The sequence below is a fragment of the Papio anubis genome, chromosome 16, assembly GCF_008728515.1.
Source record: "Papio anubis isolate 15944 chromosome 16, Panubis1.0, whole genome shotgun sequence".
In the NCBI taxonomy this organism is placed as follows: domain Eukaryota; kingdom Metazoa; phylum Chordata; class Mammalia; order Primates; family Cercopithecidae; genus Papio; species Papio anubis.
This window is the reverse complement of record NC_044991.1, coordinates 29,556,333-29,574,122: the sequence shown is the minus strand read 5'-3', so window position 1 is coordinate 29,574,122 and position 17,790 is coordinate 29,556,333. Positions and strand designations below refer to the sequence as shown.

The window sequence follows — 17,790 nt, the reverse complement described above, 5'->3', positions numbered from 1 at the left end:
AGCTCATTGTACCTTGAACTCCTGGGATTACCTGAGGTCACGAGTTCGAGACCAGCCTGGGCAACATGGTGAAACCTCATCTCTTCTAAAAAATAGAAAAATTAGCCGGGTGTAGTGGTACATGACTCTAGTCCCAGCTACTCAGGAGGCTGAAGTGAGAGGATGGCTTGAGCCCATGAGGCTGAGGCTGCAGTGAGCCGTGATCGTTCTATGGCACTCCAGACTGGGCAACTGAGTGAGACCCTGTCTCAAAAAAACAAAAACACGCACACGTACAAACAGCTTTTGAGCACAAAGCGGCTCCTCCCCAAACCAACCCTCTATTTTGGCTACTAACCCCAACAGGATAGAAATGAACACATGATTCTGAGAATGGTTAAAGTCAAATCACACAAAAAGGTGTATTTTTAAAAAAGACCTTCAGGTGGTAGCCATTGTAGACATTGTGCTCTCTGTTCAGCAGAGCACTAACCTAAGATTCTATTTTGTGTACTCAGGTCCATAAGAACACTACTTGAATATAAGACACACCTAAGATCTAAGACAATAAGAAATAAGCTTTCGTCTGCTTAAACACATACAGAACCAGGCATAGTGGTGCGTGCCTGTAGTTCCAGGTACTTGGCAGGCTGAGGTGAGAGGATTGCTTGAGCCCAGGAGTTTGAGACCAGCCTGTGCAACACAGCAAGACTACATCTCAAAATAAAAACAGGCACAAGGTGGCACAGTCCAGTGGTCCATGCCATGAACTCTGGAACATGCAGGACACCAAACAAATGTCCTGGTTCTGCCACTTTTAGAAACTACATGACTGTAGCAAACTGCTTAAGTTCTCCAAGTCTCAGTTTCCTTCCAACTTTGAAAGGGTCTTACAGTAATCAAATGATTGTTACTTGAGTAGAGATTCCTAAGTAGAACCCAGCCCCACGCCCCCTCTAATGATCATACCCTTTGGATGCACGAAGGGAAGAGCTGGAATTAGCACTGAGAAGCACAGCACTGTATGTATCAGAGGATTTCCAACCTTGTGACCAACAAGGGTCCTCTCAAAACCAACGAGGAACAGGCTGAAAACGGGGTCTAATAAATTACTGTGATGGATACTAAGCAGCCAAGGAAGACAATGGGAAGATGGAGATGAGGAGGCTAGGGACTGAAAGCTACCAAGAACACTCACACCTCATACCTTCCAATAAACTTGTGAGTCTGGCGGTCTTTAACAGGATACTTTCTACATGATCCTACCTAAACAATTAAATAAAATTTACTGAACATCTATTCCATGGAAAATGGGCAGGTCAGTTCGTATCCTCAAAAAACTTGTCTTTTAAGTGGGATACACGATGAATTTTTGTTAGATAATAACATAGTGTAAAAAACACGAAGTGGCTGGGCGCAGTGGCTTACACCTGTAATCCCAGCACTTTGGGAGGCTGAGGCGGGTGGATCACTTAAGCCCAGGAGTTCAAGACCAGCCTGGGCAACACAGTGAAACCCTGTCTCTAAAATACAAAAATGAGCCAGGCATGGCGGCATGCACCTGCAGTCCCAGCTACTTGGGAGGATGAGGTGGGAAGATCGCTTAAGCGCAGGAGGCAGAGGTTGCAGGGTTGCAGTAAGCTGTGATCATGCCACTGCACTCTAGCCTGGGTGACAGAGCGAGACCTTGTCTCAAGAAAAGAAAAAGAAAAAGGCTGGGCGCAATGGCTCACATCTGTAATCCCAACACTTTGGGAGGCCGAGGCAGGTGGATCACCTGAGGTCAGAAGTTCGAGACCAGCATGGCCAACATGGCAAAACCACATCTCTACTAAAAAATACAAAAATCAGCCAGGTGTGGTGGTAGATGTCTGTAATCCCAACTACTCAGAAGGCTGAGGCAGGAGAATCACTTGAACCTGGGAGGTGGAGGTTGCAGTGAACCAAGATCATGTCACTGCACTTGGTGTAGCCAGGCGCAGTGGCTCACGCCTATAATCCCAGCACTTTGGGAAGCCAAGGTAGGAGGATCACTTGAGGCCACATGTTCAAGACCAGCCTGGGTGACATAGTGAGACTTAGCTTCTATTAAAAAGAAAAAAGAGAGAGAGAGAAGACACATAAAAGCAGCAAGTGGCAGAAAAACACTACTAAATCAATGCTGCAGAGCACAGGATCAAGGAGCTACTGCTTAGACAGAGGGAACCTTGACCAGCAGAAGTAGGTCAAAGAGCAGCCTAGGAAGAGAATGGCTGAGAGACTTCTGGTGGCCCCTTGACCATTAGTGCCTCATTGTGGCCTTGCAGGAGTTTCCACATGCTAAAACACCATCATCATTCCTCATGCTGTTTTCTATCTTAACACAGAAAAGACATCCTGGCTATTATGCAGCCTGCTGCCCAGTTACAGGCCTGGCTATTGACCAGCTTCTTCCATGGCTCTACCGAATAGTGCTTGTGCTGAGATCCTAAAATGGTTGGTAACTTGGCAGTCACCTTGCTGTTTCCCTCATCACTCCCTATTCTTCCTCTGGGTTCATGGTACACGGATCCAGTTCAAAGAAGCACTCACTCTGGAGGGCAGATCAATTTGTTGTCGTTGTTGTTGTTGTTTTTGGTGCTCTACACCTTCAGAGAAACTTCTCTAGTAATGAACTATAGAAATGATCCCTGAAAGTGCAGTCAGAGGGCAGATCAATCTTGATGTAGGTAGATACCAACTTGGTTCAAGGGGCAAACTACACCTGGAAGATGTGGCTGACCTTATCAACAGATTAAGAGGAAGCACATACCTAATGCATCATCTTTATTAATTTTCACCCTATGGAACAGGACAATCCTAATCATTATTAGTACTGTCAAAATACTATCTTTGGGGCTGGCCGCACTTAGCACCTGGGGAGTGGACACATTAACTCTAAAACACATAAGCCAGGGACACTAGTCAGCCCTTTTATGTCTACCAAGAGTTAAATAGCAAGAGGGTACCTCTTGCTGCTGGCAATAGTTTCCTACAGCCCTACTTGTCCAGAGTGTTGTCCAGGAAAAGACTCTACTGACTGGCATGTAGCACTTGATTCAAAGAGCAGTCAAGGCACTGGAGGGCCCAAGCACTGGTCGTCACAGCAGTTTTTTGGTTCCATAATCAGTCTCCACTCCCTGTACTGATATTCTGAGATTTCATGCTTTCAGGTTACATAAAAGTAAGATCAGGAGTACACTGGTGACACTGGAATCATAAATTCTAACTTGGGTGACGTGAATGGGTCTCCATGACCAAAGAACATCCTGCCAAGTTGTATGCAAATGCATGAATGTATGTTGTTTCTCTGAAGACTGCACAACTTTCACTGGATTCTCAAAGGCGCTTATAGCCCCCAAAATTGCTAAAACAAAACAAAGTCCATGTACTATAATCACCAGACAGGTATCATCCTGCTCTCTGTGGCTTTTATTCCTCTAGTCATTCAACAAATATTGAAGATCTATGTGTAGGCTCTGGAGAGATACGAGAGGGGACACAAAGGAGACAAACACCCCTGGCCCTCACGGAGCTGCATGGGTCCACTGCCTGCCCCTATGTTCACTGTGCACCTGCACCCGAATCAGAGTAGCCAGAGAGATAGAGGCTTTAGAGGGCTAGGCTCCCTGTGTGCCCTGGGTAGCAGTCAAGTAATCTCATGTGCTCAAGCCCACAACTGAATGCTATCTAATAGGGTTTTAATACTGAAGACTCGGTCTCTTCCTTAAAATTACCACTATCCTTCAGAGTAGTAACTTGATTCAAGAGGGCTGTTTACTGGTTAACAGAGATTTTATTTGGGAAGGGTAGATGGCATGGCTAAAGATACCACAGGCCAGTATGCCGTGGTACAAGAGTATATGGGCTTTGAAAAGGAAGAAGTCAAGACACGATCATATATACAAAAAAGTTCACAGATTCCACAAGAAAAGATACAAATTCAGCAAAGTTGCAGGGTACAAGATCAACACATAGATAGCAGTTGTGTCTTATATATTGGTAATGAATAATTAAGAAAGCAATTCCAGGCGGCGTACAGTGGCTCATGCCTGAATCCTAGCACTTTGGGAGGCCAAGGAGGGCAGATTGCCAGAGCTCAGGTGTTCGAGACCATCCTGGGCAACATGGTAAAACCCCAATTCTACTAAAATACCAAAAAAAAAAAAAAGTTATCTGGGAGTGGTGGCAGGCACCTGTAGTCCCAGCTACTCAGGAGGCTGAGGCACAAGAATCGTGCCACTGCACTCCAGCCTGGGCAACGGTGCGAGACTCTGTCTCAAAAAAAAAAAAAAAAAAAGGTGATTCCATTTACAATAGCATCTAAAATAAAAATATCCAAGAATAGGCTGGGTGTGGTGACTCAAGCCTGTAATCCCAGCCCTTTAGGAGGCCAAGACGGGCAGATCACAAGGTCAAGAGATCGAGACCATCCTGGTCAACATGGTGAAACTTCGTCTCTACTAAAAATACAAAAATTAGCTGGGCGTGGTGGCACATGTCTGTAGTCCCAGCTACTTGGGAGGCTGAGGCAAGAGAATCGCTTGAACCGGGGAGGCGGAGGTTGCAGTAAGCCGAGATTGCGCCACTGCACCTCAGCCTGGTGACAAAGCAAGACTCCATCTAAACGAAACAAAACAAACCGAGAATCATTTAACCATGGTGAAAGATTTGCATACCAAAAATTATTAAAGACCTAAATAAATGCAAAAACATTTGTGTTAATGGATGGAAAGACTTATTATTAAGATGTTAATACTGGTTAGGTACAGTGGCTCACACCTGTAATTCCAGCACTTTTTTAAAGAAAGACTCTGAAACCTTACCTCACACTGTACACAAAAAGTCATTTTTAAAATGGATCAATAGCCTAAATACAGTAACTAAGGTCAGGCATGGTGGCTCACGCCTGTAATCCCGGCACTCTGAGAGGCCAAGGCAGGCAGATCACCTGAGTTTAGGAGTTCAGGCCAACATGGTAAAACCCCATCTCTACTAAAAATACAAAAAATTAGCCAGGTATGGTGGTAAGCGCCTGTAATCTTGGCTACTCGGGAGGCTGAGGCAGGAGAATCGCTTGAATCTGGGAGGCAGAAGTTGCAGCGAGCCGACATCGTGCGTGCCATTGTACTCCAGCCAGGGCGACAGAGACTGTCTCAAAAAATATAAATAAAATAAAATAAAATAAAATACAAACAAAAATGCCCAAATAACCCAATTAAAAAATGGGCAAAGAACTTGAAAACATTTCTCCAAAGATTTGCCAACAGCCAACATGAAAAGATGCTCAACATCAGTCACTAGGAACATGCAAATCAAAACCACAATGAGATACCACATCACACCTACTAGGATGGCTATAATAAAAAATATGGAAAATAGTAAGTGTTGGTGAAGATGTGGAAGAATTTTTTTTTGGCAGTGAAGAAGGGAACCCTTACATACTGCTGGTTGAATGGAATATGGTACAGCTGCTATGGAAAACAGTTTGTTCCTCAAAAAGCTAAACACAGGCCAGGTGCTGTGGCTCATGCCTATAATCCCGGCACTTTGGGAGGCTGAAGTGGGCGGATCAGTTGAGGTCAGGAGTTTGAGACAAGCCTGGCTAACATGGCAAAACCCTGTCTCTACTAAAAAATACAAAAATTAGCCGGGTGTGGTGGCGTGCACCTGTAATCCCAGTTACTTGGGAGGCTGAGGCAGGAGAAATCGCTTGAATCCAGGAGGTAGAGGTTGCAGTGAGCCGAGATTGTGCCACTACACTCCAGCCTGGGCAACAAAGCAAAACTCCGTCTCAAGGAAAAAAAAAAAACAAAAAAAAGCTAAACACAGAATTACCCATTTGACCCAGAAATCCACTCCGAGATATATAACCAAAATAACTGAAAGCAAGAACTCAAACATTTGTGTGTCAATGTCCACTGCAGCATTATTCACTATAGTCAAAAAAAACGAAAACAACTCAAGAGATAAATGGATTAACAAAACGTGATATATACATAACAATGGAATATTATTCGCCCTAAAGGAATGAAGTATTTATCTTAATTTCTTGTATAGATGGAGTCTCACTATGTTGCCCAGGCTGGTCTCAAACTCCTTGCCTCCAGTGATCTTCCCACCTTGGCCTCTCAAAGCACTGGGATTACAGGTGTGAGCCACCCCATGCTGGGACAAGGAATGAAGTTTTGATATATGCTACAACCTGGATGAACTCTGAAAACATTGTACCAAATGAAATAATTCAGACCCAAAGGACAAATATTGTATCATTTTACTTATATCAGATACCTAGAATAGGTAAATTCATAGACAGAAGGTGGACTGCTGGCAAATTATATAAACCTCAAGCTCTTAGTGGGGAAGCAGTAATGAGAATAAACTTCTGTGAACCCCTAAGCTGATGGTTCTTCTCACTCAACAGCTATCATCAGAAAACAGCTATCACAGAAAACAGAGGTCAGCATAATGACCAGGATGGGAGAGGCCCTGCCTGAACCACACCAGGGCCCCAATTCCATGGCATTCTCACTTAATTTACACATTAGGAAAGAGGAACAAAAACCTTTAAAAAAATTTTTTTTTTTTTTCTCACGAGACGGGCGGATCACGAGGTCAGAAGATCGAGACCATCCTGGCTAACACGGTGAAACCCCGTCTCTACTAAAAAATACAAAACATTAGCCGGGCGAGGTGGCGGGCGCCTGTAGTCCCAGCTACTCGGGAGGCTGAGGCAGGAGAATGGCGTAAAACCCGGGAGGCGGAGCTTGCAGTGAGCTGAGATCTGGCCACTGCACTCCAGCCTGGGCAACAGAGCAAGACTCCGTCTCATATAAAAAAAAAAAAAAAAAAAAAAAAAAATTTTTTTTCAGCTGGGCGTGGTGGCTCACACCTGTAATCCCAGCACTTTGGGAGGCCGAGGCAGGTGGATCACGAGGTCAGGAGATTGAGACCATCCTGGCTAACACGGTGAAACTCTGTCTCTACTAAAAATACAAATCATTAGCCGGACGTGGTGGCGGGCACCTGTAGTCCCAGCTACTCTGGGAGGCTGAGGCAAGAGAATGGCATGAACCCAGGAGGCGGAGCTTGCAGTGAGCCGAGATCGCACCACTGCACTCCAGCCTGGGCAACAGAGCAAGACTCCGTCTCAAAAAATAAATAAATAAATAAATAAATAAATATTTTTTTTTCTGGGCTGGGCACAGTGGCTCATGAGGTCAGGAGTTCAAGACCAGCCTGGCCAAGACAGTGAAACCCCATCTCTACTAAAAATACAAAAACTAGCCCAGCCTGGTGGCGGCCACCTGTAATCCCAGCTGCTTGGGAGGCTGAGGCAGAGAACTGCTTGAACCCGGGAAGGAGAGGTTGCAGTGAGCTGAGATCGCGCCACTGCACTCCAGCCTGGGTGACAGAGCAAGACTCCATCTCAAAAAAAAAACATATATATATATATATATACACACACACACACACACACACATATATATGTATATATTTTTAAATAGGAGAATCTTCTAAAATTCTAAAGGACTTTCTGAAGATTCCTATGTTTGCATGGTATTATAATCAAGGGAAAAAAGCACTTTTGGTACCGAAGAAATAAAGCTGAGATGCTGTGAAGGACAACTGACACAATGTCAAAGACAGAAGGGTGGAAGAGGATCCCGGCCAGTCCTGACGAAAGAAAGGTCCAAGGAGGCGAGTGGAAATGATTCCTCGGGCACCAGACATCCACACACACCAACACGACATGGGTAGAACACACCTGAGATTCTTGCTTAAGGTGAATGCTAACTTGTGGGCCTTTCCGAGAAGCCTTGGTAAGAAGGCTTCACGTTGCTAGAACGTGACGTGAAGTGAGAGACAGCAGCCCCGTTACACTGGGAGGCTGTAAGCTTGCTGCATGGACCCCTGAGTCAGATGCTTCATGATGAATACATACAGGCCCAACACCACTGCAGGCTACCCAGTAGGAGGAACTCATGATGATCCCTAAGAGATTACAAAGTACAATCAGTATTACCGAAACCTAAACTTACTTTGTAGATTACTTCACCTCAGCAAGTAGAAGCAGCAATGAAGAAAATGCTAATACAAATTAACTCTAAGCAATGAAGCAAAACCAATTGGTAAAGTGGGAATCTGATAATTCCAGCTCAGTGACGGAAGTTGTAACATGGGCCCTTGGGAAGGCCAATTCAAAAGACACAGAGACCTGATGTAATCCAAATGACTACAGGTTTTGAAACGGGGCAAAGACAATCCAAGAAGAAATTATAAAAACGCAATCACAGGCCGGGCGCAGTGGCTCAAGCCTGTAATCCCAGCACTTTGGGAGGCCGAGACGGGTGGATGACGAGGTCAGGAGATCGAGACCATCCTGGCTAACATGGTGAAACCCCGTCTCTACTGAAAAATACAAAAAACCATAGCCGGGCGCGGTGGCGGGTGCCTGTAGTCCTAGCTACTCGGAAGGCTGAGGCAGGAGAATGGCGTAAACCCGGGAGGCGGAGCTTGCAGTGAGCTGAGATCCGGCCACTGCACTCCAGCCTGGGCGACAGAGCGAGACTCCGTCTCAAAAAAAAAAAAAAAAAAGAAAAGAAAAACGCAATCACAGATGACACAGAGCAAGTACAGGAACGAAGAGAAGAATGTTGAGGATGCTGGTGAGCTCAAAGAACTGAGCATCACTAAGAAAAAAATGCCAAAAAAAAAAAAAGAGCACCAAAGATGATGAAAGGGTGTTCTCAGGCTGAAAAGGACAGGTACGTAAGAGTTGACCAAATACACTGGCAAGCAGGAGTAAGAGTCCAAGACTAGTCTCGTCATAGAGAAATTACATCATAGGACACTAGAAGATTTAGAAAGGGTCAAGTCTCCCTCGTTCTTTTGTCAAAACAAACATGGCAAATTCCATAAAATGTAAAACAGTGAGCTTGAAATGAATCCCAGAAACAATTCTGGATGCAATTAGCTAACAGATGGTTTGTGAGGATTTAGAATGGGAAGTAGAGCATCTGGAAGCAGCATGAGCCCACCAAGTCACACCAGATCAACCTGTCTTTTTTTTTTTGAGATGGAGTCTTGCTCTGTCGCAAGCTCCGCCTTGCAGCTCACTGCAAGCTCCGCCTCTCAGCTCACTGCAAGCTCCGCCTCTCAGCTCACTGCAAGCTCCACCTCTCAGCTCACTGCAAGCTCCGCCTCCCGAGTTTTACGCCATTCTTCTGCCTCAGCCTCCCAAATAGCTGGGACTACAGGCGCCCGCCACCACGCCTGGCTAGTTTTTTTTTTTTTGTATTTTTTAGTAGAGACGGGGTTTCACCGTGTTAGCCAGGATGGTCTCGATCTCCTGACCTTGTCATCTGCCCGTCTCGGCCTCCCAAAGTGCTGGCATTACAGGCTTGAGCCACCGCGCCCGGCCTCATTGTCTTTTTATATATATAAGAGGCAGATCTGGAGAGGCTGCAGCAGAGAAGGACTTTAGTACAAAGATCTGGTTGGTGCTTTTACAAAACCTGCAGTTAGGACACTGGAGGGTAATGAATACACTAGATGACATCAGGATTTTAAAAGATTCAGAGGCTGGGCGTGGTGGCTTATGCCTATAATCCCAGAACTTTGGGAGGCTGAGGCAGGTGGATTGCTTGAGGTTAGGAGTTTGAGACCAGCCTGGTCAACATGGTGAAACCCCTTCTCTACTAAAAATACAAAAATTAGCCAGGCGTGGTTGGCAGACGCCTGTAATCACAGCTACTCGGGAGGCTGAGACAGGAGAATTGCTTGAACCTGTGAGGTGGAGGGTGCAGTGAGCCGAGATCATACCATTGCACACCAGCCTGGGCGACACAGTAAGACTTTATCTCAAAAAAAAGAAAAGGATTCAGAGATGTACACAGATGGTATGACAAGATCAATAAAAACCAAACCAACAACAACAACAAAACTCAAGAGGGACAACTATGGGGCCATGCACTTAAGTCCACACACTGGGCTAGCCAAACACAGGAAGGGGACTGGCTGTGGCTTCTTTCTCCCTGGTGGAGAGCCAGAACACAAGACTTGTCAGCTACCAGAGCCATACAACATGAGACACCACCGCATGAAACTGTTATGTTCCAGACGTTCCACAGGAAAGACATCTTTGTTTTGTTCACTACTGTATCCCAAATTCCCAGCCTGTCACATAATAGGCACTCAATGAACTTTTGTTGAAGTCATGTTTTTTTGGAGGTGTCCGAGTTGAGACTGGAGGGCCATGGAGTTAGACTCTGAAGAGGGCTAAAAGCACTGGGAAAATGATTAGACTAAATGACCTAAGGTATCAATACAACTTTTCTGCTTGATTTCTATCAATTCCATCCCAAATCACTTTAAGTCTCACTTGCAAGCCTGGGAAACTATTTTTCCTTCACACGATCTGTACCACTGACTTCAGTTCCCACAGATCCCCAGCTTGTGTCACCAACTGTTTTCTTATACCATACCATGGGGGAAAAGCACAGCTGAGGCTGCATTTAGACATTTGAATACAAATTTTCATACAAATATTCAGGGGTGTGTGTACCCAGGGTTAAGTACAATTCTAAAGTTGCTAAGATATTTCTTCCCTTTCTTTTTAGTTAGAAAAGCATACTGCAATGCAAATGAATGAGAATGATATTATTACATGAGAGTCAAGCATTTGCTCTAAATTTTAAAATTAATAAATAAAAAGAAATTGCCTGCAAACCTGACCTTGTCAGTTGTGAGAAACTGGCTGTTTCATGACTCAAATGAAGGCAATGCAAGAAAACTGTTAATCTCCTCAGCTTAGCCCTTCGTGATATGGCAACAGCCTACTGCCCTGGCTGTTTTTTGCCACTTTTGCCCTTTGCCCAGCATGCTCACCTATCTACAGCTATTCAGTGACATTAGTCTCATCACACAAGCTCTACTCACCTTACAGATACCAAGTATTCCCCTTCAAATCAAATCTCAGGATCAACTCTCTTCTTACAGAAAAGTCAGCAAGAAAAGAAAATAGCTAAACACAGACTGGTTTTGAAATACCTCTTTACTTACAGGAATACTCTTTTGAAAATCAAGTTTTATTTAAAAAAAAAAAAAACTTGTAAAATAATTTAAGGTATAAAGTCACCTAAGCCATCATTGTTCTCTGTAATACTATCTAGGGGAATAATGAAGCTTCAATTATTGGCACATTTTGTCCTAGTTGTCTGTTTCTCATTTTAATTTTAATACTTTTCCTAGTAACCTAATTGCAAAAGTCCCAAGAGTTGTTGTTAACAAGATCAGACAGGCACCACTATCCTAATAATAGTTTTAGAAGGTAACAATCAAAAAAATATTTACCCCAGCTACTCAGGAGGCTGAGGCATGAGAATCGCTTAAACCCATGAGGCGGAGGTTGCAGCGAGCGGAGATCACGCCACTGCACTCCAGCCTGAGTGACAAAGACTTGATCTCAGGAAAAAAAAGTTTTTTTTTACTTATGCTATAACCTAAAGTTTCATTTAAATATACAGAAAGTGAAATACCATTAAATGGAATTTGGTAAAGGTCTATTTCTCAGGTCCTATTTACACTTTCTCTCATTCAAGCATGAAAAAAACCATTTGCTGAAGCTCAGCTGGCTGGGTTAGTGTCAAGAGGCTCAGGTGTGGAGAACCTCTCTCTGGGGCCAGAGAGACTAGGAGCTATGTAATGGCAAAGTATGTAGGTTATCTTAAAATACACAATCATTAACTAGGCCTCCTTCCTCCTACTCCTGACCTGTCTCGGGCACCTACCTATCCACCCACACACCAAGCTCTAAATGATCCCTTCTGTAATACCTGATGTTCCTCCCTACAACCTCCTAGTACTCGCTCCAATGAGCACACACGCACGCACACTAGATATAGGTTTCTAAAACACACAATCCTAGAGCCAGAGGTCAACAGGCAGGTACCTAAAATTCTGATTGGGAGCCTCCACCTTCAAGGTTCTCAACGAGCAGCTGCCAAATACACACGAGTCACACCCACTCTGACTCCTAGCTCCCCAATCCTATGCTATGACAGATGTGAAAACGCCTCAAAAGGCTGAAAACACAATGCATGCTACAACATATTAACAGCCCAGAGCATCCCATGTTATTCTAAGGTGCTGAGGTGTAGACCAGGCCAGAGGCATGCACCTGTGCCTAGGCCGGTCTGTGTGAGGGTGAGAAAGCTGAAAGGCCTGACCAGGCGCAGTGGCTCACACCTGTAATCCAAGCACTTTGGGAGGCTGAGGCGGGTAGAGGATCAGAGGCCAGGAGTTCAAGACCAGCCTGGCCAACATAGTGAAACCCCATCTCTACTAAAAACAGCCGGGTGTGGTGGCGGGCACCTGTAATCCCAGCTACTTGAGAAGCTGAGGCAGAAGAATCGCTTGAGCCCAGGAGGCAGAGGTTGCAGTGAGCCGAGATTATACCAAGTATACTCCAGCTTAGGCAACAAATGAGACTCCATCTCAAAAAAAAAAAAAAAAAAAAAAAAAAGAAGGAAAGAAAGCTGGAAGGCCTGCTCAGCCAGCACTCCTATCTGTGGAGGCAGCCTCCTCAGACCTGGAGCCTCTCAGTCCCAGACCCCCACCACAGCCTCAGATGCTCCTTCTTTCCTTATAGTCAACATGAAAGGGAGACAAAAATCAAACATTGAAACAAACCTTCAGGTTCAGTTCATTCAGATACTACTACTGGTCCAAAGAAAAATTGAGGGCCAGGCATTGTGGCTCACACCTGTAATCCCAGCACTTTGGGAGGCCGAGGCGGGCAGATCACCTGATGTCAGGAGTTCGAGACCAGCCTGACTAACATGGAGAAACTCGTCTCGACTAAAAATACAAAAAATTAGCTGGGCATGGTGGCGCATGCCTGTAATCCCAGCTACTCTGGAGGCTGAGGCAGGAGAATCGCTTGAATCCAGGAGGCGGAGGTTGCGGTGAGCCAAAATCGTGCCATTGCACTCCAACCTGGGCAACAAGAGTGAAACTCCATCTCAAAACAAAACAAAACAAAACAAACAAAAACAAAAAAACATTGAGGACGACCTATGGACAAACCAATTCTAGACAACTTTTATCTGTGGGCAGGTTGTTTGGTGAGTCAGGATTTGTTTTTTTTGAAGCAACAGGGTCCCTTACTTCATCCTTCTGAACTGCACTTGGGGTCTCTCTTAACATTCTCCCCCCTTTTTTTGAGATAGGGTCTCACCCTATTGCCCAGGCTTAAATGCAGTGGCATGATCTCGGCTCACTGCAACCTCTAATTCCCCGGTTCAAGCAATTGTTCCACCTCAGTCTCCTGAGTAGCTGAGGCTACAGGCGTGTGCCCACCACGTCTGCCTAATTTTTGTATTTTTTGGTAGAGACAGGGTTTCATCATGTTGGCCAGGCTGGTCTCAAACTCCAGACCTCAAGTTATCCACCAGCTTCGCTCTCCCAATGTGCTGGGATTACAGGCATGAGCCACTGTGCCCAGCTGAGAAAGAGTCTTCTTAAAAAGTAATGTTTAGTTAAGAGAAAATGACATGGCTGAGTGCAGAGGCTCATGCCTGTCATCCCAGCCTTCAGGAGGCTGAGGCAGAAGCGAGATCACCTGAGGTCAGGAGTGAGACCAGCCTGGCCAGCATGGTGAAACCCCATCTACTAAAATACAAAATAACGAGAACATAGTAGTGCGTGCCTATAGTCCCAGCTACTCGGGAGGGCTGAACAAGAAAAATCTCTTGAACTCAGGGCCAGGAGGTGCAGTGAGCCAAATCCATCACTCCAGCTTTCAGGCAACAAGGCAACAAGAAAATAGACTCATAAAAAGAAAAAGAAAAAGAAAAAGAAAATGGCTTTGGTAATTAAAATGTTCAGTTCTGTATCCTCATAGCATTCTAATTTACAAAACCTGTAACAAAGGCGGTGGCGGTGGCTCAAGCCTGTAATCAACACTTTGGGAGGCAGGGCAGGCGGATCAAGTCCAGGAGATCAGGGGCCATCTGGCTAACACAGTGAAACCCGTCTCTACTAAAAACTCTAAAAAGCTTGGCAGTGGTGGCAGGCGCCTGTGATCCCAGCTACTCGGGAGGCTGAGGCAGGAGAATGCAGCGAAAACCGGGAGGCTGAGGCTTGCCAGTGAGCTGAGATCCAGAGCCCTCCTCCAGCCTGGGTGTGGGCAGAGACTCCGTCTCCAGCAAAAAACAAAAAACCTGTAACAAGCAAGGGCTGATGTATTTTAAAATCGTCCCTCTATGGCTGGGCGTGGTCATACATGTCTGTAATCCCTTTGGGAGCTGGGCAGGCAGTCGCCTGAGGTCAGGGGTTCAAGACCAACCTGGCCAACATGTTGAAACCCCATCTCTACAAAATACAAAAATTGGAGTGGGCATGCTGGCAGTATCTGTAATCCCAGCTAGAGGGAGGCTGAGGCAGGATAATCATTTGAACCAGGAGGTGGGAGGTTGTGGGCCAAGATCATGCCACTGTGCAGACCTACGGAGTGACAAAGCAGACTCCATCTCAAAAATCATTCCTGGGCAGACACGGTGGCTCATGCCTGTAATCTCAGCACTTTGGGGCGAGACAGGTGAATCCGCAGTCAGGAGATGGGTCATCCTGGCTAATACGGTGAAAACTCGTCTCTACTAAAAATACAAAAAATTAACAGGCATGGTGACAGGTGCCTGTGAATCCCGGCCTTTCGGAAGACTGGGGTAGGAGATAAGTGAACCTGGGAGGCAGAGCTTGCAGTTAGCAGAGATCACGCCACTGCCTTCCAGCCTGGGTGACAGAGCAAGACTCTGTCTCAAAAAAAATTAATTCCTCTACCAAGTTCAAGAGAAATTCTAAGACATTTTCATATTTCTCAACTGATTCCAATGTTAGAAATACAGAACCATACAAGTAGCTATGTATCTGTATGCTGATTTTGCCTCTAGGTCATGGGTCTTCCTTAATTATTATCTTTCCTTACTGGAAGAAAAACCAATGACTGCAAAACTAAATCTGTTAGGCTTTGGGAACAAAAAAGAGCAAGGAGGCTGAGAATGTGCGACAAACAAGGAATAGGAAAGAAGAAAACAACCTGTGAAAAACTAATAACAGGCCGGGCACGGTGGCTCATATCTGTCACCCCAGTACTATGGGAGGTTGAGGCAGGAGGATTTGCTTGAGGCCAGGATGTCGAGATCAGCCTGGGCAAACAACTCTTTTTAACAGAGACCTTGTCTCTGTAAAAAAATATAAACATGAAATGCTAACAGTGCGTATCTCCCAAAATCATCTAAGTGCTCTAATTCCATGAATATAAGCTTAAATGAGCAGAAACTAAAACTAAAAATTAAAACCAAATGTCAAAGGACCCAAAAAGCTAGTCTGAACAGATTTTACCTCTAATGCCAAGGCAGTCTTGTCATAAGCACAGGGTACTCTTTTCTGGATTGCTTTCGCAAAGACAGGTCCATTCTGTGTGGATGGCAAAGGGGTGATTGCTGCCCCAGGAGAACCGGAAACTGCAGGTAGAGGAGTTGTGGTCTGAGGTTGAGCGTACGCATGAGCAGGTTCTGGGATCCCATAACTGTTGGAATTCCTATTTCCATGCTTTCCGTGTGGTGAGGATCTCACAAGCTTTTCGACATAAGGGACAGGAATCATCCCAACCCGGCCATCCTTGTTCCGGGCACTCCACCACTGTTCTTCAGGCTTCTCTATTATCACTAGGATCTCACCCTTTTTAAACGGCAGGTCTTCAGCATCATTTCCAGGAAAATCATACAGAGTCCGTACATATTCCAGGTTATCTTCTGCTGTAGGCAGGTTGGGTGCTGAGACAGAGCCCATTGGTGGGCTTGGATACCTTAAGAGAGAAAGAAAATTACTGTAAGAGAAAAATCTTACTTTAAGCCAGTGCCTGTCAAACTTCTTAATAAACCACTTTCCTCTACAATAAATTATTTTCCTTTTCTTTTTTTTTTTTGAGACAAGTTTCGCTCTTGTTGCCCAGGCTGGAGTGCAATAGCGTGATCTCAGCTCACTGCAATCTCTGCCTCCCTGGTGCAAGTGATTCTCCTGCCTCAGCCTCCCGAGTAGCTGGGGTTACAGGCACCCACCACCATGCCCGGGTAATGTTTTTTTGTATTTTTAGTAGAGAAGGGTTTTCACCATGTTGGCCAAGTTGGTCTTGAACTCCTGACATTGGGTGATCCATGCACCTCAGCCTCCCAAAGTGCTGGGGATTACAGGCATAAGCCACCACACCTGGCCCCTACTTTTTTGTTTGTTTGTTTTTGGAGACGGAGTCTTGCTCTGTTGCCCAGGCTGGAGTGCAGTGGCGGGATCTCAGCTCACCGCAACCTCTGCCTCCCAAGTTCAAGCAATTCTCCTGCCTCAGCCTCCTGAGTAGCTGGGACTACAGGCACATGCCACCATGCCCCGCTAATTTTTTCTATTTTTTAGTAGAGACGGAATTTCACCTTGTTAGCCAGGATGGCCTCGATCTCCTGACCTCATGATCCACCTGCCTTGGCCTCCCAAAGTGCTGGGATTATAGGTGTGAGCCACCGAGCCCAGACTTTTTTTTTTTTGAGACAGAATCTTGCTCTGTCACCCAGGTGGAGTGCAGTGGCACAATCTCAGTTCACTGCAACCCCTGCCTCCGGTGTTCAAGTGGTTCTTCTGCCTCAGCCTTCCGACTAGCTGAGATTACACATGTGCAACACCATAACCAGATAAATTTTGTGTTTTTAGTAGAGACAGGATTTTGGCATATTGGCCAGGCTGGTCTCAAACTCCTGGCCTCAGGTGATCCACCTGCCTCAGCCTCCCAAAGTGCTGGGATTACAGGTGTGAGCCACCATGCCAGGCCTTATTTTCCTTTCTATATTCTTAGTAGTTAAGAAGGTTCTATCATGCTGTAATTTTTGTAGTCTGTACTGTCCCAGAAGTTACTATTCTGAATGTCTTTTCAAATTACAAGTATATACACACACATACACTTCATCTCTGTTTTACAGAAACCTTTTGATTACACAGAGATACCTGGTTTAAATTTATTTTTATAATCTCAAGTAAGTTCGGAAGCTGCCTTCCTTTGGACCCTTGTCACAACCACCACACACTCTTCCTCCCACTCCTAATCTATGGCTTATACATCCTGCACACTTCCCTGGACACACAGAAAATGACAAAGGCCTCTACCTCTGGCCCCTTGAAAAAAAAGGAACAAAAAAGGGCTTACAGACTTGCCAAGTTAAAAATAATAAATCTACCAGGAGTGGTGGCTCAGAACTGTAATCCCAGCACTTTGGGAGGCCAAGGCAGGCAGATCACTTGGAGACCTGCCTGTCCAACATATCAAAACCCTGTCTCTACTAAAAAGACAAAAAATTAGCTGGGCATGGTGGCACACACCTGGGGTCCCAGATACTCAAGAGGCTGAGGCAGAAGCATTACTTGAGCCCAGGAGTTAGAAGCTGCAGGGAGCTATGACTGCATCATTACACTCCAGCCTGGACAACAGAACAAGACTCTGTCTCAAAACATAAATAAATAAGAGGCCGGGCACAGAGGCTCAGACCTGTAATCCCAGCACTCTGGGAGGCCAAGGCAGGCAGATCACGAGGTCAGGAGATCAAGACCATCCTGGCTAACACGGTGAAACCCCGTCTCTACTAAAAATGCAAAAAATTAGCCAGGTGTGGTGGTGGGCACCTGTAATCCCAGCTACTCAGGAGGCTGAGGCAGGAGAATGGCATGAACCCGGGAGGCAGAGTTTGCAGT

General features: G+C 45.4%; 1 protein-coding gene and 1 pseudogene across 1 annotated transcript in view; both read right to left on the bottom strand.

The window, feature by feature from the left end:
• Nucleotides 1–17,790, bottom strand: part of CRKL (CRK like proto-oncogene, adaptor protein) — a 42,300-nt gene that overhangs the window by 4,342 nt on the left and 20,168 nt on the right. The window contains exon 2 of the mRNA XM_003905262.4: nt 15,403–15,868. Within this exon, the coding sequence (XP_003905311.1) occupies nt 15,403–15,868 (466 nt within the window). The remainder of the gene's footprint in view (nt 1–15,402; nt 15,869–17,790) is intronic.
• Nucleotides 2,549–2,664, bottom strand: LOC116270929 (annotated as a pseudogene).